A 22,915-nucleotide genomic window follows, 5' to 3' on the forward strand; every position below is an offset into this window, starting at 1 on the left:
TTCTGTAATAAACTAGAAGCCAGATGCCACAATACCACACAAAAGCACAGCTAAACCATTAGGTTTAAGCATTCATTTCTCTTGCATTCGATTGGCCATTTCATATAATCAGGCTGCCTCAATTTACAAGACACTGGTCTGAATTCCAGACGGATTGCTAGCGAGGATTCATTGCCCTTGTACTAGAGAGTTAGGGATACAGCCATGGCGCCTGCTGGCAATAACAGGTTGCACTTAGATCTCGGCTATTTGCTGCCAGGAACAACATCCAAAAATGGGGAGCTGGAAGAGTGGAACTTAATTCTGTGCCAAAATTTGGAGTGCAGCTGGTACCTGTAGTCTGCAACAGCTCCCACGTGTTTCTTCATGGCTGTGTCAGAGCTCATTCCATAGAAGAGCTTCACCTTCTTGCCGTTTTTTTCAATAATCTCTCCAGCACATTGGTCGTGTCCTGCAAACATGCCCCCGAGCATCACAAAATCAGCACCAGCTCCTGTGATAGAAAGAGGGTATTAGAGTTAAGTGTGCAGCAAAGAAAGCCAAAAGAGAGCATAGCTGAAATGCGATTCCTATCTAACCAGGATGTATCAATAAGAGAAACCTAGTCATCCATGGGAATTTTATCTTTTTAAAAAAGTAGGACTTGGATTACATGAGGGGGCATATGGAAATTGGTTCAGAAATGCTCATATATGTTTTCTATCCAACTTCTTCCTAAGGAAGGCCTTCTTCACACTTTGAGAACCAGGAGCAGAGAATCATAGAATTGTAGAGTTGGAAGGGACCCTGAGGATGATCTAGTCCAACTCCCTGCAATGCAGGAATATGCAGCTGTCCCATATGGGGATTGAACCTGCAACCTTGGCATTATCAGCAGCACATTCTACCAACTGAGCTATCCAGACTAATGAAATGTTGCTGGCATGTATCTGCATATACCGGTACATAAGAACGTAATCCGAAGAAATAGAGAATCCTGTGTTCCTTGGCCCAAATAAGAGACTAGTAGAACTTCCCACCTCAGCAGCTAAGTGTGGTTGCCTCACCATTTGGAAATAACTTCCATGCCACCATCATAAAGGCTGTGTGAAAGAAAGACGTAACAATTTTGTCGTTCATGTTCAACTAGAATCCTTCCACCAATGAAAGACAGCTACCTTCCCAACCTTTGGCATTTCTCCCAATTTTCTGCAGCTAGACCTCTTCAAGGGCAAACTCTGTTCTTGGATTATTAATTATTATTATTATTATTATTATTATTATTATTATTATTATTATTAAAACTGAAACTGAAATTTTGACTAGTCAATGCCAAGATCTAACATATGTATTTCCATACATTTTGGGAGGTGGCACACTTTTCATTGCATTTAGATGAAATTAGATTTTGTTTCGGGAAAACAAAGCTTAAGAAAGTAAAACAGTTGAGCCACTTGAAGTAGTTTCTTGCTTGCCCAATTCCAGGAAAGGTTCCTACTGAAATAAAGCCATTTTCTCTAGTAGCAAGGTGTCGCCCCTGCCTGCTTAAAACGTAGTGAGAAGTTGGAATAGCCTTAACTACAGTATAGCTATAAGGAAATGAGTGGTGTCAACGTGGGGGAAGCACCAAATTGAATTATTCTGGTATGAGAGGGTTTTAACCAAACTGAGGGCTCATCCTCATTTCCTCTTGTCCCATGCCTAGAGAGCATGGGTCTGGGTAGTTTCCCCCTTGTCATGCTCCTTTCCTAGGGAAAACCTGCTCTTTAGCTCTAAATCGGAGGAAATGTTATTCCAGGGGAAAACCCAAATTGCCATTTGCTCCAATTGAGCACTAAAAAGCAGTTTTCCCCAAGGAAAAGCAGTTGGACAAGAGTTGTCGATAAACCCTAACAGTGCAATACTTAACGTGTATTCAGAAGTCCTATTGACTTACTCCCAAGTAAGACGGCTTAGGGCTACAGCCTAAAGCAGGGTGCAGAATCAGCACTTTGGTGGCACACATTCAACAGATTCAGAAGTGAGCATCATTATCCCACCTCCACAAAGATCATGTAACTGCATGTAGCTTGTATCCTGTGTCAACCAACAGCAGGTGGCTTGATGGAGCAGCGGCACTTGCCTGACCTGACAGCTGAGTCGCTGCTGCTCACATGGAGGGGCAAGGTGGTGGGGGAAGCAGGATGGTGGAAACGCACCAGCAAAGCCTATCTGCCTTCTTCCCCATTTTCAGCCAGGAAAGCAATATTCCTCTTTGGCAGCTGTGGCTTGTGGCTGCAAAGGAAGAACTTGCAGTCTCAGCATTAATTAGAAAGGAAGAATCGGGAGTACACTCATGACTGCACACTTCTGAATGCACTCCTGATTTTTCCTTTGAAGTGTGATCACCTGATGTCACATGAAGCCAGATGATTGACAGGTGGGCAGCTCTACCTGCCTATCAAAGATAGCCTACAAGGGGTAGGGGCAGTTCTAGACCCAGCTCACTAGCCAGGTGCAGTTTTCCACTGCCAAGCTAAGACATGGTTTGGATTAGTACATGTGAACTGGGCCAGTTTCAGTCTGCAATCTGCTTCCTCTGAGTTATGTGGAAGATAAACGGGAGATGAAATATTTAATCAGAAAGACAGTAGGTCCTAATGCTCTTCACATTTCTCAAGCAGCAAACAATACTCACCAAAAGCCTTGGCAACATCTCCTGGACAGCAGCATCCTCCATCCTACATAAAAGAGGGAGAGAAGTCAGTGTCAAAGTTTGCATTTGTTGTAGCCCAATAGTTGTATCCAACGATACCACAAACGGTTCAATATCAATAGGTAACTGTTCGGAATGAAAAGATCACGCACCTGTCTAAGCTGGCCCATGGGAACAGGGAGATAAATATTTGGCCCACCCAGGCCAAAAAGGTCTCCCATTCCTGTTGTGGCTCATCATGAATGAGCAGGGTTTTGTGGCAGGCACCTCACTTTTCCTCTGGCGCAAGTGGGAGTAACAAGCCATATTAGAAGGACGATGGTTTGTTTCTCCTGAATTAAGTATAATCAGAAAGCAAATAACATATTTTGACCTTAGGATCAATGTTTCTTTGGGGACGGAAACCACAATTTCAGATTCAGACATTGCATCCCAGGCTTTGCTGCTTTCACTCACCCCAGAGAAGAAGTGAATTGGGAGTGATTGAGCAGTGTGGCCTTAGCAAGCTGCCCATTCACCCTAAGCCATAAACCATGGTTTACCAAAAGATGTGGCTTAGGCCACTATGTTCGGAGAAATGATTTTTTTTTTTCATCAGAGAGGGCTATTGGAGGAGGGGAACAAGAAAATGCCCCAGGTTGAGCACAGTTCTCCTTGGGCAAATTGCTCGGCTGATCCATCCATCCATTCATTGGCTGCTACATGCATATACCCTATAATATGTGATACTTTACCCTCAAATAGGGAGGGAGGGAGGGAATACTTTTCAGACACGGGTTAATTTGCCTCCTCATAGGTAGTGGCATATTTGTTAAAGCAACTACATGGGAGGGAGGAGGCACAATTTTACTGTCCCATTGCAGGTTGATTTTATTCAGTTTATTCAACATTCATAGAACTAAAGCCTTCATGAAATTCTCATTTCTTCAACCATAGGGAGGAAAAATGCAGGAATATATATTCAGCCCGGAGAGGTGATAGCAGGGGGCACTGCTCTTAACGTAGTTTATCATGTAACCAATATCTGACAGTGATCTGAATACTAATGCAGAGACATACAAGCAGCAGATAAGCGTTCTACCAAATCCTCTAAATACTCCTCATTTTTTGTATCCTTTAAAATGTGGTGACCAAACTAGGCCACTAAATGGGACCCATCAACAGAATACAGACAATCTTTGGGGTGCAGAGTCAATTCCAACTCCTGAGCCAAATGTTAAACTCTTTGGACCTCTTGGTTCTATAATATTCCCCAGCCCTGAAGCCGGCTTTGCTACTTTTGGATACTGTGGAACCTCCACAAAATGATTATCAAATTGGTTTCAGCTGGAAGGGCAGGTGGTTTGAATGTACCCCAGGCTTCCTCAACCTCGGCCCTCCGGGTGTTTTTGGCCTACAACTCCCATGATCCCTAGCTAGCAGGACAAGTGGTGAGGGATGATGGGAACTGTAGTCTCAAAACATCTGGAGGGGCGAGGTTGAAGAAGCCTGATGTACCCTATTCCAAAGCAACGCTAGCTGGAACTCCTGTCTGGCATGATAAATACTGGCTCTTGCCACAAGAGGGCACTTTAAAATATAGTCACTCTCCCAAACTGACACAGTTAAAGTTGCCTCATGTTGATTTTACTAGGCCTCAAGGACATGTAGGAATTGGCTCTCACATTTTTTAAACTAAAGCCAGCCCAACCATTACTCCAACACCCTTGCAGCAGTTCCTCACTCCCTAATAATATATAGTAAAACAAAATGTGTAATACAACACCATTACACCTCAGGTTTGTCTGTCCTTGGAAAGTGGACAGTGTTAGAAACTGAGATATGAAAGCTAGGAGCTAAGTGGCGCCTTAAACATAGGTTATGGGCGCAACAATGGAATGTCGGCATGATTTTTTATAACAAGAATACAAAGCTGAAAATGAACTTGCAGCTAAAATATTACGTTCATTTTTCACATACGTCTAGTCCTCATCTAAAGACTGCAAAAAACAAACAAACCACAAAGCCATACTTCCCCTACCCACTCCCCTTATATTCTTAAAAGGGTCTCTTCTCCAGTCTTCAGAGAGTAGCTGGGAGTGGGGCATAGCTGCCAACTCTCCCGTATTCCCCAGGAAATCCCTGTTTTTCCAGCTGTTCCTAGCTGAAAAAACGAATTTTTTTGTTTTTCCCCGGTTTATTCTGGCGTGGCGGCCATTTTGGAACTGGGCGGAGCATGCTCAGAAGTGACTTGATGCTGCTCTGCCCAGTTCCAAAATGGCAGTGCTACTTCCGGTCTGCTACTTTCGGCCCGGTCCCTTATTTCTCCGACAGCAACTTGGCAGGTATGGAGTGGGGAGCATAGCTGCCAAGTTATCCCTTTTTTAAAGGGATTTCCCCTTATGCTGAATAGGCTTCCTCGTGAGAAAAGGGAAAACTTGGCAGCTATGGTGGGGAGGCAGAAAAAGCTCCTCCTTTCCTTTCACTCTGCAATTTTAATCTGAAAAATCTTAGGCTCAGTACTGTGCCCAGAGCTCAGAAAATGCTCCTCCTCATGAAATTCCCTGTCTCAAAATGCACCTAGAACAATGGGAGTTTCGAACACAAAGTGGAGCAGAGATGGTGAATACTGGAGTACAATGACATGAACATATTTTGCTCTAAGACATGTTACTAGAAGATGCAGGAACCCTGAGGTTGCCTCTTTTCCACAGCAGGTCACGCATCTCCAGCAATTTGTCCTTTCAGCCTAAGTAGCTGGGGCTCACTACAATGTATGATGGCTGATTCCTTGGTTCTTTGCTGAGCTGCCATAGGAGGAAACCAAATAGGAACTAACTGGGTAGCTTTTCCAACATCACTCTGGCTTTTTGCTACAGGTTTGGACCAAATAACAGATCATCACAGAAGAACATTTTCAGAGGGGTAGCTGGCTTAGTCCGCTGCAGCACAAAGAGCCCTATGGCATGTGAAATATTTCAAGAACTAGAGCCTACTTCATTCAGAAATATATACTGTTATAGATTTGGGGGAGCCCCCTAAACCAGGCATCCCCAAACTTCGGCCCTCCAGATGTTTTGGACTACAATTCCCATCATCCCTGACCACTGGTCCTGTTAGCTAGGGATCATGGGAATTGTAGGCCAAAACATCTGGAGGGCCGCAGTTTGGGGGTGTCTGCCCTAAACACTAGAAATTAATAAATGGTAGGATTTTGTTTATCTGGAGTATTGAGGGGAAGATTGGAGGTCAGTGGGAAAGTACAGGCTAAGATTCCTTCCCAAGCCAGGGCCTCACCTGAGATAGAGGCATTAACATGACAAAATGGGTTGATAGCCCATCTGAGAGCCTGAGCCTGGGCAGACAGAGGTTGCCAACTTGCCACAGTGGTGGGGTGTGGGTTCGAAGTGACAGGAGAGTTTTGAGCATGGTGTGCTGGGAAGAAAAGAGGGAGAAGAAAGACTGGGATCTATCTTGTGAAGGCTGGCTGGGAGAGATGCCTTGAACTCCAGGGCTGCGCCACTGAGGGGACAAGACCCTCTTGAAATGACCATGCTGTAAGAACTGAACTCCCTCCATGCACACCGAAGGTGTAACTAAGTGAATAAACCATATTTCTTAAAGCTACAACAGTCTCCGCCATGTCTCTATTCTCCAAAGCAACACAGACCCTGGGTGAGTGCCTGGAACCCCTGGGAATCTTGCAGATAGTGGGTGTGGAACATGACTTTTGTAACAATGCATATAGACACAGAGAGACAGAAAATATGAAGTGGGAGTTGAATGGCAATGAGATGCAAAAATTACAGCCAGTAACAGAAGAAAATCTCTCTCGTACGTCAAGCTACTAGGGCCAGATTATCTACCCGACTAGTTCAGTATTCTCAACTGTTGACTACCCAAAGCTGTCTGGTCTCTTAGTTTCCTATCACCTCCAACCTGATTCTTTTAACTAGAAATGCCAGGGATTGAATCTGCATGCATTCTACCAGTGGGCTGTTAGGGGATCTGAATGCCCCAAGCACTCATCAGAGTCCAACCACTTACAACAAAAGCAACTATAGTTACCAATTCTTCTTTTGAGACAATCTTTACAGTTCTGAGAGATACGTAAAAGATTTGGCTCCTCATCTGGCATTTTAAGAGGGCATGAAGTCCCTAATTTATATGCAAAGATATGAACTGACATGGAAAACTAGCTCAGGTGAGGAACTAGGAACTTGTTAAAAATAATCTTTTTTGTTGTCAAGCAAATGGTGTTCTAAAAACCAGCAGGGTTTATGAAATAGGAGATTCAGTTGTGTCTGCTTCAGAGGGGCAGAAAATTAAGAGGAGAGAGTTGTTTAGTCTTATTTCAATCACAGACACATTAACAGGCACAAATAACTTCAGGAAGAAACCAAACAACACCAGAGCTTCATCTAGTGCAAACACCAGATAACCAAGGGGGAAAGGTCTTTGGGAGACCTACTGGTAGGCATAAGTGTTCTTCCTAAAGACATATTGCAGAAGTCTGGGGAAATTATTTAAAACATATTTAGCACTCTTTCCATATGAAATTCAAATTGTGAGTGGCCAGGGCCGGCCATGAAGTTGAATGAAGCAGCCATCTCAGGTGACAGAAGGCAGAGCTTCTGCAGGTGCCTCACCTGCTCTGCTGGAGAAGCGGCCATTGGTGCCAATTTCAGTGAGATCTCACCCAAATCTCATGAGATCTCAGAGGGAATCAGAGCCAATACCACTTCACCGGCAGGGTGGCACAGCAGCCGAGCATGTGGTGCAGCAGTGGTGCTGGCAGAAGCAGGTGAGGCAGAGGCAGGGTGAACGGCAGGGTGGGGTGGGTAGGCACATCCCATTTCACCTCCAGTCGCAAAACAGGGTGCGCTGCCCCTGTGGGTGGCTTGACAACTTGGAACATGAGTGCTCCTTAGAAAATAAAGATGTTTCACTTCCTTGTGAAACTGGAACTCACCAAAACCTTGAACGTCAACTTCATGCACCTCAACCTCCTATCACTCTTTTTTGACTAAGGCTCTTTTTCCTTACCAAGCTACTACACATCCCTCTTGGAAAGTATAAATTAGATATGCACTTTCACATACCATTTTTCTACCTAAGGAGTCAGTTCACAAAACGGGGGTCTATAGACTCAAAGGTCTATTTCTGAGGAGTTGAAGCTAGGAGGCAGAGTTTCTAATTCATGCCTTTGAAACACCCCTGAGCTCAAGAGGTCTCAAGAGGTCAGAGATGATTGCGGAAAGGGTTTCCTTAACATCTTGTTGGGATTTCATTCTATAACCCTGCCTTATTTATGGCATTTCCTGCAGATCATACTTACGGATATTATATGCCCCTTCAATCCATGAGCAGAATCTGAACATTCAATCACTGCGCTCAGCTGTGGATAACCCACACCAGTTTTTATCCGAGTGGTGCACACAGATCCTAGACATTAAAAACAAACAGATGGAAAGATGAAACCAAAGCTATGTTATCTTGTAGATTAGGGCAGGTGAAACCACCGGTGTCTTTCTTGAGCAGCTGTGCCCCTGTGGGAGCAGCTCTGCCATTATGACAGCCCACACAGCTGCATGATTCTTTCCTTTTCAAGTGGCACACCAAATTTTTACTTGCAGGAGAAGCACCCTACTCCACAGAAGGTGCCTAATAAAATTCAAAAGGCCCCTGAAACCTTCCTCCAGTTATATGTAAGGTAAAGGTAAGGGGACCCCTGACCATTAGGTCCAGTCGTGACCGACTCTGGGGTTGCGTGCTCATCTCGCATTATTGGCCGAGGGAGCCGGCGTATAGCTTCCAGGTCATGTGGCTAGCATGACAAAGCCGCTTCTGGCAAACCAGAGCAACACATGGAAACGCCGTTTACCTTCCCGCTGTAGCGGTTCCTATTTATCTACTTGCATTTTGACGTGCTTTCGAACTGCTAGGTTGGCAGGAGCTGGGACCAAGCAACGGGAGCTCACCCCGTCACAGGAATTCGAACCGCCAACCTTCTGATCAGCAAGCCCTAGGCTCAGTGGTTTAACCACAGCGCCACCTGGGTCCCCTTCCAGTTATATGAGGAACCACCAATTACCACTCTTTATGTACAGTTTGCCAACCAGCTGCTAATCCACCTGACCGTAGCATCATCTAGCCTACATTTAAACAGGTTACCAACCCGAATATAACAGGGAACCCTGCCGAATGCTTTGCATTCCCCCCAACATCTCGGCCATGTTTAAGAAATGAAGAGGAGGTCACAATGTTGCACATCCCCTTCCCTCTTCTGTACAAAATCCCTCTGCCCTTCCCCTGCAAGCTTTTACTACAGTTAAGCATTGCATCAGCAATACCAGTGGTTAATGCTAACCAGAGTTCCCTCTTAATCAGCATATGAAACCAGTGATAGCTAATCCTGCAAGTGCCATTAGAACGCATGATTTTGTAAAAGCTGGCAATGGAAGGGTGGGGATTGGAAATTGATATGCGGGTGTTAGGGGGTAGGGAGCAGGCCAAGATGCAGCCTCCTCCTGATCTTTGGTTAATAAATTGGAAGTGTTAAGCCTACATCAGCTCAAACTATGCTTGGCTTACATTGACGTCAGTCTTATTTCTCGGCTTAAGGAAGTAAGGTTTCTAAAGACTTTTCCAGGCAGGAAAACGGGCACTGGGGTCACTCTAGCTCACCACAGGCTTTCAATCTAAAGTGAAACAATAAGATGAGCCTACTAATTTCTGCCTAAAAATGACAGGACAGCAGGAAAAAGGCTTCCCCTCCAAGTCATGTGGATGAAGAGGTCTGGGGAGATGAGCCACTGTTTCCATAAAATGGCTAACTTGTATTACAGCTTAAGCCAGTGGTTTTCAACCAGTCTACCATGGCACCCTGATGTGCCTTGAAGGGTGATCAGGAGTGCTACGGGCAACACTGCCCTGTGTCCCTCTTTCCTTCCCTCCCTCCTCTGATGCCCTCTCATGTCTCTGCCTCCCAAAGGCTTGCACGGCTGTTTGTTGCAGCAGCCCTGGCTACAGGCTCCGCAGCTGAATGGTGCCTCTGGGGCTGGCCAGGGGGTGCTGGTTGCCAGGAGCTGAGGCAGCCTCAGAGCATGCGAGCAAGCAGGCGAGGGAGCCCAGCCAGCCAGTCCACCAGACCTTGCTGTTGGGAATGGTCAGACAAGTCCTAGGCCCCTGTGAGACAGCGTGAGAAGGCACCTCTCTTTGGGGGGGGGGGGCAGCTCAGAGACCAGGGACGGCAGCAGCGACTGGACTCCCAAGGAAAGAGGAGAGGAGGCTGAGAGAACACTCCACAAAGGACAGTGTTTGAAAAAGGGTGAGAGGCTGCCAGCTCTTTAGGCAAGGGGTGACATAACTGGGCTCCTGAGCCCAGAATGTAGTTAGCCAAGGGAGGCGTTGAATCAAAAAGGTTGACAACCTGGTTGAAGGTGCTTTTAATTTTGAAAGATGGGCAATTTATTTCATGCACTATAGCACAGCTTGATCACTGGGCACATGAGAATAAATAAATCACTTGTGGTGATTTATTTATTCTCATTCATTCATTCCTATAGCAGTTTTAGTGTTTAAAGTACATGGCAATCCTTGTTTTATTCACCCTATAGCGGCCCAGCAAAACAGGATCCTACTGGTCCCATTTCACATATGGAGATGTAAGCCTCAGAAGATGCAATCTGCCAAGCACTATTCGGCAAATCACTGACTTCTGGCAGGAGACAATCAAGGCAATTTAGCAGGGGGAACACAATCTCCTCAACCCAAACTCTCTGTAGCATCATTTTTGCTCTGAACCCCATATCCAAATGGAAAAAGGAGTACCCGGTTATGGAATGTAAGGTTAGACTATACCAACATCATGGAATGTAAGGTTAGACTATACCAACATCATAGTGAGCCATGGCTACCCAGGTCCACAGGATTCTTAGAGGAAAATAAATCCTCAGAGAATAAATATACCCAACATGAATTCAGAAAAATGCGTCCCAGGCACATAAATATAAAACTGCACTCTCACTGTGCACTGCCAATCAGCTTACCTGGTCCAATTCCAACTTTGATAATGTCTGCTCCGGATAGAATAAGTTCCTCCACCATCTCTCCAGTCACCACATTACCTGCCTGAAACACAGGCAAGAACATCAATCCAAAGTTGAACGAAACGCTGAACAAATGCTTGGGTTAACGGGATTATTGTTATTAGTGTTGTTATTCAATATACAAAATATACAAAATTCCATATACAGTTTTGTTTATATGAAGAAATTGAGTTTATTTCCCAAACAACCACACTAATTTAAAGTGTGTGTTTGGGGGGGGTGATTACTGTAATAGGATATTTGTGCCAACTTATGCCCTGGATCAACCAAAGACATTTTGCTCCTTGAGGGCACTGGGGGAGGGGGACACCTATAACAGTTTTAGGAGGCACATGGGGAGAAGGGAAAGGGAGAACGTTCCATTTCACAAGCAGAAATCCTTGTGCTGATGAAACATTTACCTTAGCACTATGCTGCAATTCCACTCTACGCAACCTTCAACACATCATTATCCAAAACTATGCATAAACTTTGTGATTTAACGTAGCATTCCCCCATCACCAAATCCTCTTGCCAAGAAGCAGCTTTCAAAAATCCCTTGAGTTTAATAATGCTCTGCAGTCAAACAGGGGGAGTGGGCTGAAAAGAACACGGCTGAACAGCCTAGGAAGGTAGATCAGGCATCCCTAAACTCAGCCCTCCAGCTGCTTTGGGACTACAACTCCCATCATTCCTAGCTAATAGGACCAGTGGTCAGGGATGATGGGAATTGTAGTCCCAAAACATCTGGAGGGCTGAGTTTGGGGATGCCTGAGCTAGATCCTTAGTCCATCTAGCCTAGTAATGACTATCTGCACCGACTGGTAGCAGCTCTCCAAGGTTCTGGATATTGAACCTGGGAGCTTCCTCATGCAGATCATCTGCTCTAACACTACAGCTACAGCCTCTTTTCTCCAAGTCACATTGCTGGATCATAGCTACTGCACTTTAATCTCGGGAACCCATTTGGGGAATGGGAATGACAGCAATAGTGATCTTTAATAGAAGGATGTGTAAAGAATTCAGTTCTGTGGAAATACTGGGACCACAGTAGTTGCATGGCCTGAAACTGGAGTGGCCAGGTGACAAGCTATACCTGCTGAAATTCCTTCCTCTATACAACTATTACAGATGCAGGGACCCTGTCTTCTTCTTCACCAGGCCATCCTCCATGAAACATGCTTATCTGAATCAACAAAACATCTCACCGAATTAAACCCATCCACCTTTCCACTTTCCTCATCATACCTACCATGATTGTGTGGTTGGGGAATCTGATGCGGACAGCTTTCACAAACTCCACAAAGTATTCTGAATAACCATTGGCCACATCCAGGCAAATGTACTTGATAAGGGGAATGGCCTCTAGGATTCTGCTCATCTTCTCAAAGTCGGGCATGCCACTGCCTGAGCTCACAGCTACATGCTGGAAAGAGAGGGAGGGAGGGAGGGATCATCAGCTGCTTTTATTGAAACGAGGTCAAGAACATTTTCTGTGCATCTATTTGAGAGAGGAAGCCGACTGGGACCATAAAATGTTAGCGTATACCTCCAGGCTGGGGGAAGAGATTTGGCCAAATCTGAAGATCGAGTGCAATGAAAGAGATGCTGGAATTTGTGTCTGAAGCTTGGAACTGTGGTCTGAGAATTAATCAAAATCTTCCATTCCTAGTTAAGCAGTCTGCTAATCTATGCATGATATTAATTCCTCTGGAGCATATAACACTATGTCCTCCTTTCTTTGCCATTTACAATTTTTCTATCTATAAAAACCCGTTTGTGTTCAGTAATGTTGGCAAAGAAAAATCCTGGTAGCTTCTGTCCCATATCCAAACTCTTTCTTAGATCATTTCCCACTCCCATGGTCCTTTACAACATTGTCTTGAATACTGTACACTGTTTCCTATTTTAGTTTTCTTTTCAAGCTGTTTTTAATATTCCCTCTGCTGCAAACAAGCATATTTTCTAGCCACTTTTGTCATTCCAAAACAAGCCAGGATTTGGCTCACAAGTTAACCATAGCTTCACATTAAGTGCAAACTACAGTTAACAGCATTGGGACGCGGGTGGTGCTGTGGTCTAAACCACAGAGCCTAGGGCTTGCCGATCAGAAGGTTGGCGGTTCGAATCCCCGTGACGGGGTGAGCTCCCGTTGCTCAGTCCCAGCTCCTGCCAACCTAGCAGTTCGAAAGCACGTCAAAGTGCAAGTAGATAAATAGGCGTTTTTGTGCGCTGCTCTGGTTCGCCAGAAGCGGCTTAGTCATGCTGGCCACATGACCCCGAAGCTGTACGCCAGATCCCTCGGACAATAAAGCGAGATGAGCGCCGCAATCCCAGAGTTGTTTGCGACTGGACCTAACGGTCAGGGCTCCCTTTACCTTACAGTTAACAGCATGCCAAGAAGCCAGGATATTAAGCCACAGTTTAAAGATGGGTATCATAGCAACCCAAAAGGCAGCCAAAGGCCAGCTATGGAGCCACTGGCAGCAGTGTTAAGTGGTGCTCTGCCATGACAGAGGGAGACCACCAGTAGGATGGCATTCACACCACTGGAGGTCTCCCTAGCAGAAGACTTCGGAAGGTCATTTGTCAGCATTGGGGAAAACTGGGCATTTCAAGGGTGTGTTGGGATGTAATGGTGAAGCTATGGATCAACAGGATCTAAGCCCTCTTATTTCCTCAACACACCGTCACACAAAACTGAACTTGGAATTGAATTTCCTACTCACTGGAAGTAAAACAAGAGTGGAACCAGTCACTGTAGACAATACAGAACTAGATAGACCAACAGCCTGTCTCAGTATAAGGCAGCTTCACTAGGCTAGTGCCATCAAATAAAATGAAATACATATCTAGCCTGCTTGGATTATTTTCCTCACTCTCTAACTTACTCTATGCTAATTTGACACAAACTTGAAAACTTCATTATCACTTCATTCACTTCAATGATGTTGGTGCCCTGGCAAATGGTATCTTCACTCCTGCTCTGGAAAAAAAATGTCCCAGAACACACACACCGGTATTTTATCACAAGTACTACCAAAGTTTTCAGGGAATCTTTCTTTCTCACTGTTATCTGTCTTCTATCTTATTGCCTGGGCCCTAATTCTCAAAGTGCATGCTGTTTCAGAAAGAATTTCATAATCTATCATAATGACATTTGGGCTAATTAAAATTGTTGCATCAAATATATGTTTGCAAGTCTTGGTTTGAACTTACAGAATTATGTTCCCTGACTCCAGTCTAATTTTGTTGAAATGCAACAATGCCTATTTCATGCATTTCAATTTCACTGCCAACATTCTATTAAAAATCTCATAACTGTTACCTCTTGTAATGTTGTTCAAAGAAAGATGCTTTCATGGGCATGGGCATAGGCAAGGGGGGCAGCTGCCCCCTGTAGATAAAGTAAAACAATATAAATACTTAACTAACAGACCAAGCATGTTGGTTCTGCCCCCCTAACAAAAGTCCTGCCCCCCCAACACAAATCCTGGCTACGCCCATGCATTCATTCTTAGCTTACTGGAGAAAGCTTTGTTAACACACTTCCCCCCTAACTTCTTTTGCTACAGCTAAGCTTTCTTTCTAATGTTCTGTTATATATATCCCCCATAGGAATGCTGAATAAACCACTTAGCACAATTATTTTAAGAACGACATTGCTCCCCTTACAAAACGATTTCTTGCAACCAACACATGTTGTTTTCTTCTTTTTCCATTTTGTATGTGTGCAGTTTTTCCCCAAACTCCCAAGTTTAGAAAGCAGTAGCTGCACTTAATAATTAATAGTGTGAAAATATACCTCTAGGCATTCTGGGTGATTGCTTGCAAACAGTTCCCACTGTTCCAGAGAGTAATGCTTGTGAATTGCAGTGAACATTGCATACTAGAAAAAAAGAAACCAGGTATTACCCTACAATCTCAGGCAGCAACGCACACAAAAGACTACATGGCTACAAAACAAGAATATGTTATGGGATCTTTAAATTAGTTTTTATTAAAGATTTTCTTGTGTAACAAAACAAGCAAATAAAGAAAATTACATATAGTGTCTCCACTTTCAATTTGTAGTCTTTTTCACAATTTGTTTACATTCAGTATGAGACACTGTTGTCATATCCATGGTTTAACAGGTATTTAGAAGTGCTTGACTTTGTTCCTATTTTCCCTGTTTGTAACACAGGCAAGTCAAAAGAAAACTGGAATCTAAAATTCTTTTGCTTCAAATATGTTTGTTTGTTTGTTTGTTTGTTTGTTTGTTTGTTTGAAACAATGGACCAGCTCAGGTAACATGCTTCAGGGTTTTGTTTTTCTTTGTTTTGCAGGAGAATTAAAAAGCACTTACTTTAGTCATAACCTGTGCCATTTCAAAAGTGCCTACGGTGTCCATATTTGCTACTATAATGGGGATCCCAGTGTAGGTTTGCTTAGAATTACGGAATGTGAAAGTACGCATAAGATCCACCTGTAAAAAAAAATGCATATTTTAATCAGTCTTTAAAGAAATACAGGAAAGAAATACAGGCCTAAGATTGTAAACATAAAAGGAAGGAAATGCAAAATTGTATTTCTAAGTAAGCCAATCCCAGATTTAACGTTTATCCAATAAGGAACATGTCCTCAAGATGTTCAAACCAAGTTCCTTTTTTTCTAGTTTTCTACTACATCCCATTTAAGCTGTTGTCTGGTCTAAAGTAAGTTAAGGACCTGAAATTCTCAAAATCACCTAGAGCTGAACTGGAAATGCCCACTTTGAAGAGTTTTCTCCAAATATTCTCCACCATTTTTTTAAAATTGAGACTTGGCACTCCAACACACAATGTGTTGGAATCACCAGCCCAATGCCATGAAATGCCCAATGCATGAAAAGTAGCAACAACAACAACAAACCTTTAGGGAAAAAGCAAAAAGCCATGCTACTGCCACCACTAATGGTACGCTCCATCCCCAATAACTGTTGCAATATTTCTTCTCCCTCTATACAAATTTGGTGAAACGGCCCCCAATTTCTCTGCCCACAAATGGGCTGAACGAGGGCCTTTAATGCATAGCTCTAACATCAACACACAGACACCAGCGGTTCTTAGCAAATGCTACCAAAGGGTTCGCATTCCCCAGTTAGGACTGTCTGCTGTATTGGAGTGCTTTGGGGTCTCCTTCTGGATGCTTAAACTGAAACAGTGGACGGGAATGCATTTTATCAGCCTTTACCTTTTCAACTGCTTACCCTTATTCCTGAAAGAGAATGGTTTGACCATCGTACTGCACTTCAAGCCTGTTCACAAGTTGTGACTGGTCCACAATACAACAGTCACGTTCGATTACAGGGGTTAGATGCAGGAAGCAATACTAATTTTATGTGAGCTACACTGGTTGCCAGTTTACTTTCAGGATAAATTCAATTTTTACTTTTATTTTATTTTTACTTGAGAGAGCGTCTTTTCCATATGTACTTAATAAAATCCAGCTCAGTTTGATCATCAGTTAGCCTGGTGGTTCACAGATTATAGAACCAGCTGACTGTTCCATACAAGACATTGCCCCTTTTAAATAGCTTTTATAGGTTTGTCTTTTTAAATAGGCTTCTGCTGTTTATTATGCCCAATGGTTTTATTTGTTCCTGTGCCTCAGTTTGGGGATGGTTTTATTGTTATCACTTCTCGGCCTATTAGCCAAGATGATGTGAAAACACTATTATATTTTCTGTTAGCTGCTGTTCTCTACCTTGAAAAGCAGTGTATTAAAAAGCAGACTATGCATCTCCCAAGTAAATAATTAATAGGTAATTGTATAATGCTGGACCTTATTCATTACAAGCAGGACCTGTAACCAATGTCTCCCCAACCTCCCTGATTTTTCGTTGGCAGCAACCTAGACTCATCCTTACAAGTCAGGAATTAGAAGTAAAGTGATATCTGGAATTAATACAATAGCCAACCATATATAAATGGATGAGTTGAAAAGGTTTAAAATATTTGTTACCCACATATTTGTTACCCAAGTTCTCGGGTCCCTATTTTGCAGCATTCTCCCCTTTAATACCTTCAACTGAACATCTAAGAGCAGGATCACACCTGCCTTCCCCACTCTTATCCCATACATCTGCGAGCCATAGCTGTCCAGTTTTCCCTTTTCTCGCAAGGAAGCCTATTCAGCATAAGGGAATTTCCCTTTTAAAAAAGGGAGAACTTGACAGCAATGCTGAGAGCTAGCTTGTGGACCATGAAGAATCTCCTATGAATTATACAAATAATCAATAGCTAGTGTTCATTTTCCTGAGAGAGAAGCAGCATATTCAGAGTTACTCTAATTACCCATGACTTCTGTGGCCAAATTCCCACATTTTCTCTGCCTTCTACCGTTGTGAAATTGTTAAGAAAGCAACTTATATGTTACCATGAGCAGTAGGGTCAAACTAAGCAGGCAGATATCCCTTAATTTAGAATATTCTCCATTGTTTCAGAACGGAATGTGGCAAGCAAACAGAATTTAAAGTCAATCCTAAACAGGGCTTCCGGTTCAGCGCCAGCGCCGTCCGGTGGGGTCTGTCTCGAGCGCCGAGGCAGCCTGTCTTTGCGAAGGGGGGGGAAGCAGCGGGGGCGACGCTGCACCCCATAGAGCCCTATATCGAGCGTTATAGGGACGAAAAGTCTCAGCGGTGCCCCAATTCGGACTCCCCAACTCTCTGGTAGGCTCTAATAAGAGCTCCGGAGCGAGGAGGGTTGTAGTCGCGGGGCCATTTTGAGCACCATTGTTGCCTTCGCAGAGAGAAGCTCCGTTACGGAGGCGGAGAGCGGTGAATACCTCCAAAGAAAAAGGACTTGAAAAGTGGATGTCCGTGAGTAAGAAAGCTTAAAAATCTTATTGGAACTTAAATTTGGAGCGGGAGGAGATTTAAAAAACGGAAGCCGATCTCCCCCATATTGATTGAAAGTGGAAACAGTTAAGAAAATATCCATTGCCAAGACATTTGTGGATTTACTATATCTATGCATCTGCAAGAACTGTGCTGAAACTCCCCTTGATGACAAGGTAGAGGGGAGAGTGTGAGATTTAATAAGAGAGAAGAGTCTCTTACTACCGCTGGAATCGGCGGTCCTGACGGACTCAGCAAGATTTGTGTAGTAGGGAGTTTTGAAACAATGTTGACAAACTGAGCTGCAAAAGTTGCTTATGAAAACTCCCCTTGGATTATAATTTAGAATCAAGTAATGGATTTTAATTTGTGAATATATTTGTAACCAGTTTGAAAAAATGGCGATTGAATGAAAAACACTAACACTTCCTGTGCTCTGGGATAGCACTGTGTCCTTGAGAGGAGTACAAAAATGTCAACATACAATTATACAGTTGGATTCAAAGAAAAAACTCTGAGACTCTTATGGGAACTTACTATCGGAACACATAAACAGATTGCTCAATTAGAGGAAACGAACCAACTTCTTCAAGGGGACAAGGGACAAAAAACGTTGGAACAAGAGAATAAAGAAGAAATAGAAGGAAAGCGAGAAGTATGTCAGCTTTCTGATCAGGAGGAAGTCTGCAATGAGAAGAAAGAGGAAAAAGTTTTTGAGCACGTGAGCCAGGGGAACGACGCTCCCATGGAAGGGGGAGCAGAAGCTATGTCTGGACTTCAGAATCCCCATAGGGAACAAAGACTGTGGGAGAGGATTATTTACATTGAGTGGATGATACAAACAATAAAGGGGCAACAGCGAGGGAATGGAGAATTTGGTCATGAAAAATTTCGCAGAAAGGGAGTGGGGTGAATGGAAAAAGGATTTTTGTTTAAAGGTTGGCTAAAATGGTCTTGAAACTGGTTTATGGATTATGGAATTTGCTGATCCGAGAAGGGATGTGCCGTGAACAGGGGGGGGGGGAAGAGGCTAAAACTAGAAGATAAGATTTAAAATGGATTAAGAAAATGAGATATAGATTTTATAAAAGTATGAAAGTTCTTGCAGAAAAAATTTAGGCAAGGGAGGGAAAGTAGAATAGAGATGTGTTTTTCTTTTTAGATTTGAAAGGAGATTAGTATAGTTGGGAAGAATGAATAATGGGATAGCGGGGTGCTCTAACCCTCCCCCTGTGGTCGTCTCCGTTCTGGTGTTCCCTGGTGGCAGAGGGGGACTTCCGGAGTGGGGGGGAAGGGGGGAGGGGGAGAACCAGCTGGAAAAGAAACATCCCTTCTTTCCTTTCGTATCCTGGAGACTTTCGGTGGCAGGGAGAGTTCTGGGGTGTGGGGGGAAGGAGGGGAATGGAATGGAGATATATAAGCAAACAAATAAAAAATGTATTGATAATCTGATTAATTGGCTAAATGGACAATTTTAAATTAAATGAGATTAGAATGGTTGGTAAATAATGAAAACTGTAAAGATGGATGGCAAATGAAAATCAATAAAGGGGGGGGGGTCTGGGGAAGCCCAAGAGACAATGTTTAGGAAATTAGATAAGGTTTAAATTTTTGATGTTGTGTGTTTTGTTTTTATTTTTATTATATATATTTTTATGCTGTGGGTTTTTTTATTATTATTATTTTCTGTCATTGTTTTTATCTTATTTTCTCTTTTATAGTTTTTGGATGCTAAAGTTGGATAACAGCTGGGTGGATACTCGCCTGTTCCTATCCTTGCCATCCTGGGACCTCTTGGTGGCAGGGGGAGGCTCTGGGGGGAAGGAGGGTGGGGGGGGTAGAGACCCAACTATGAAATGAACCACATTCGATTGCCTACCTTTCGGGGGATTCTCTTGTGGGAGGAGAGGGCTCTTGGAGGGGGGGGTAGGAGAATGTGAAAAATATGTTATGTATGTGTATAGTCTTTGTTATTATGTAAACTCTTATTATGTAAAATCAATAAAAATTAATTAAAAAAAATAAAGTCAATCCTAAACAAACATGCCACCCAATTCTACACACAATTACAACCCATAGGTTGGTAGCCAACTAAGTCATACTGAGTAGACCCATTAAAATCAATGGACTTGTAAGTCATGACCTACACCAATTATTTCAAAGGATCTGCTCTAAATAAGTCAGCACAATCCTAACCATGTTTACTCTGAAGAAAATCTTAAATAGGGCCTAAATTAATAGGGGTTGGATGGAAATCTTATTCTAAAGTAAATGCGTACAGACTGAATTCTTACTTGGATGCAATAACCACTCTACCCATTACACCAAAATAAACAAGCATGTGGCCTTATTTCGCAGGAAAATGCTGTTGGCTCGTTTACTTGCATGATATACGCAGCTGGAAACATTACATATAACACTTTGGGTGTAGATGCAAAACACCTGATGGCATGTATATTTTAAAGCAGCCTAAACTTCCTTCCACTGAAACGATGGCTACAAAAAGTTGGTTTTAAATTAAAGCTATTTTTCTCATTTAAAAAAAAGCTGGGTAATTTTATTTAGTTCTTACAGAATAGAAAAGGCAATACAAAAGTGCCACTTATTTTTGGAATGTTGTTCTAAGTTGATAGGTAGATCCTACCATGTAGGCCATGGTAAGCCTACTGGGTCAATAGATATGCAACTCCACATTCCAGAGAGATTTCCTAAAGCACTATTCTGGTTACAGAGATATAATGCCTGTAGTATTTTTTTTTTAAATGCTTTTACCAGTAGCAATGGTTGCTGGCCTATCAGAGAACAGGTGTCTCTACACAGCCTGCAGTTGCAAAGCATTCATTCCAATATGATGGTGCGAATTATCCAACCACAAACTAGATTGCAGGGATTTTAATAACACAAGGAAGAAGAAGATTGCTGCTTTTATTGACAACTGACCAAGCTATTCTCCCCCCCCCCAGTAGAAAACCTGAGTATGCCTGCGCATTCAGAACCCTGTTGGATCAGACCAACTGCGCATCATCAAAGCCTAGCACCCTGCTACCCAAACTGGGCAACTAGACAAGGCAGGCGCACAACAGCCTTCTCTAGCTGTCCCCCCCCCCCAAGGAACTGGCATTCAGTGGCACACTCCTTCTGTAAGCATGGAAGTTCCATTTAGCCACCATTGCAGACCTTCATGGATGTAGCTATTCCCCTCCCTCCACACACACACACACACCCTTTTCGAAATCTTAATATGGGAGCTTAAACGTCAATTTATATTTAAAAGTTAATTAACTAAATATGCTTTATATGTTGAACATCCCATAAACTGATGCTTTGCAACCACATACACACACAGCTAAAGCTAAAAGTTCATGCTAGTTTCAAAAAAACTAAAGTAAAAATGTAAGCTTCCCCTCCGTTAATAATGTGTGTCCTGACCTGCCTTGTCCTCACAAAACAGCTTCTCCCTAATATTACAGTACTTTCCCTTGAAACTGCGATGCATGGCTTGTAATTTGAGTCATCAGGGCCCCCCTCCCGTCCACCCATTAGCCAGCAAATGATGTGTCACGCCGGCAGTTTCTCCGCGCCTCTGTGCAAAACAATTCCGAGCACAGTTCTACCCAACTCTAGGTCACCTTCTTCCATGCACTGTATTTTCTTGCAAAGCAACAGCAGCAAAAACAACAACAACAACAATTTAAAACGTGTTTTAGGCAGATGCCCCTATCAGGACAGCACAAGCAGTTCTTTTAGTGGGAAGCGAGGAGCTCACGTTTCAAGTTTGCAAGGGCTCTCTTTCCTTGCAAGGAGGCAAATGTTCCTGCAAAGGAAAAGCCGGGAGGAGGGGGAGTGCTGCCTGCCGTGTGATTTTATCTTAATACGCAAGATACACCTAACCTCACCCGTGAGGTAACAAATGGGGGGGGGGAATCCGGATTCGGATTGCTTTATTCGGTGCCGCAGCGGGAAAGACAAGAGGCGGGAGAGAAGCAGACAGAGCTCATTAATCCGTTAATTTGGGAAATGCAAAAAAAGAGAAAAAAAGGTTATCTACCGGAATTAGATGCGAAGTATTAAGGGAAAAAAAGCATGCTCGTTTGGAAAGACCCCCACCTCTGCTCTGCTTTTGAGGCTGCTTCGCTTAGGTCTAAGCAAGACATCTTTAAAGTCCAGTTTGAGATCGGCATCTACTCGGGGCATCTCGCCGGTTCAGCTCGTGTGCAGGAGGGGCGCTCCTCGCCTCAGGCTCTCGGGCTGCAGTTGCTTTGGCTTCTCTTTCCTCCCACAGCGGCGGCGACGGCGCTCTCTCGCTCTCTTTATTTGGTTTGCTTTGGTTAGGTTTGCTTTGGGTTTTTTTTTGCCGGTCAGCCCGAGTCTGGGCCGGGCAGGACAGAAGCAACCGAAGCTTGTTTTCTTTGCAGGGAGAGTATTTATAGGGAGAGGCGAAGGCGCGCGAGATGGTGCCGGATCCCCATCGCTTCTTTATTAGGAACGGGCTGCTTTTGGAATGTGCACAGGCGGCGCGGGGCAAGTCAGGTGGCCTCGGCGCCCGGCTCCTTTCCCCCCTCTCGGCTCCCCGGCTGCTCCGTGGCTCTGTGGGTGCTTGCAATGCAATGCAGCTCCAGGGGAGGCGAGCCGGAGTCGCTGCAGCACTTCCAGGCGCCGGCAGCTGCAGCTTGTAGCAGCAGCAGCACCATTAACGTGATCGATAAGGCCGGGCCCGGGGGAGAAGGTGGAGGGAGACGGGACCTTTCAGGCGAGGGAATTAGGCACCGGGGCAGAAGCGGAGTCGGCGAACGCAGCTCCAAATCCGAGGAGGAGGAGAATTAAGGGCAACCCAAGGGCAGAGGAAACAGCGCGCGGCCATGTGACCCTCCCCAAATCTTCTGCATTTATGCACTTGTGCAAAGAGCAGGTGCTTCGTCCTCCCTTTCTCTTTTTCCCACCCTCCGCCTGCTCCAGTTTCTTGTGTGTTAGCTCCTTGAGGGGGATTCCCTCACCCTAATTCCAGCTTTCTTCATTTGCTGCTCTGCCAGTCAGTTATGAAACAGCTTCTCTCTCTCTCTCTCTCTCTCTCTCTCTCTCTCGTCATTGAAAAATAGACCACAGTTGCAAGCAAAATCACAGGCATTCTAGTTTCCCCAACCCCAATATTATCAATTGAGCACGTGAGGAACGTTACACTGTGACTTAAGATACGGATTCTGTCACCACTCACCAAGCCTCATGGGCTGTGAGGGTTATGGAGACCACATTCACTTTAAAACACTTGTGATAGCACTTTAAGCACTCGTGGCTTCCCCCAAGGAATTCTGGGAG

At 44.0% G+C, this 22,915-nt stretch overlaps 1 protein-coding gene across 2 annotated transcripts in view; it reads right to left on the reverse strand.

Moving 5' to 3' along the window:
- GMPR (guanosine monophosphate reductase) overlaps positions 1-21,888 on the reverse strand; it is a 28,263-nt gene extending 6,375 nt beyond the window's left edge. Inside the window, exons 1-8 of one of the 2 annotated variants that reach the window (XM_035124751.3) lie at positions 21,710-21,888; positions 15,092-15,211; positions 14,549-14,632; positions 11,996-12,169; positions 10,705-10,786; positions 7,992-8,098; positions 2,657-2,699; positions 334-493 (exon numbers count right to left, since the gene is read on the reverse strand). In XM_035124751.3, the coding sequence (XP_034980642.1) occupies positions 334-493; positions 2,657-2,699; positions 7,992-8,098; positions 10,705-10,786; positions 11,996-12,169; positions 14,549-14,632; positions 15,092-15,211; positions 21,710-21,796 (857 nt within the window). In that variant the 5' untranslated portion in view covers positions 21,797-21,888. Of the gene's footprint in view, positions 1-333; positions 494-2,656; positions 2,700-7,991; positions 8,099-10,704; positions 10,787-11,995; positions 12,170-14,548; positions 14,633-15,091; positions 15,212-21,650 lie in introns of both variants that reach the window. The other variant, XM_060277962.2, reaches the window with a different exon arrangement.
- Between the last annotated feature and the right edge of the window lie 1,027 nt (positions 21,889-22,915).

The sequence above is a fragment of the Zootoca vivipara genome, chromosome 8 (assembly GCF_965207765.1).
Source record: "Zootoca vivipara chromosome 8, rZooViv2.hap1.1, whole genome shotgun sequence".
NCBI classification, from domain to species: Eukaryota; Metazoa; Chordata; class Lepidosauria; order Squamata; family Lacertidae; genus Zootoca; species Zootoca vivipara.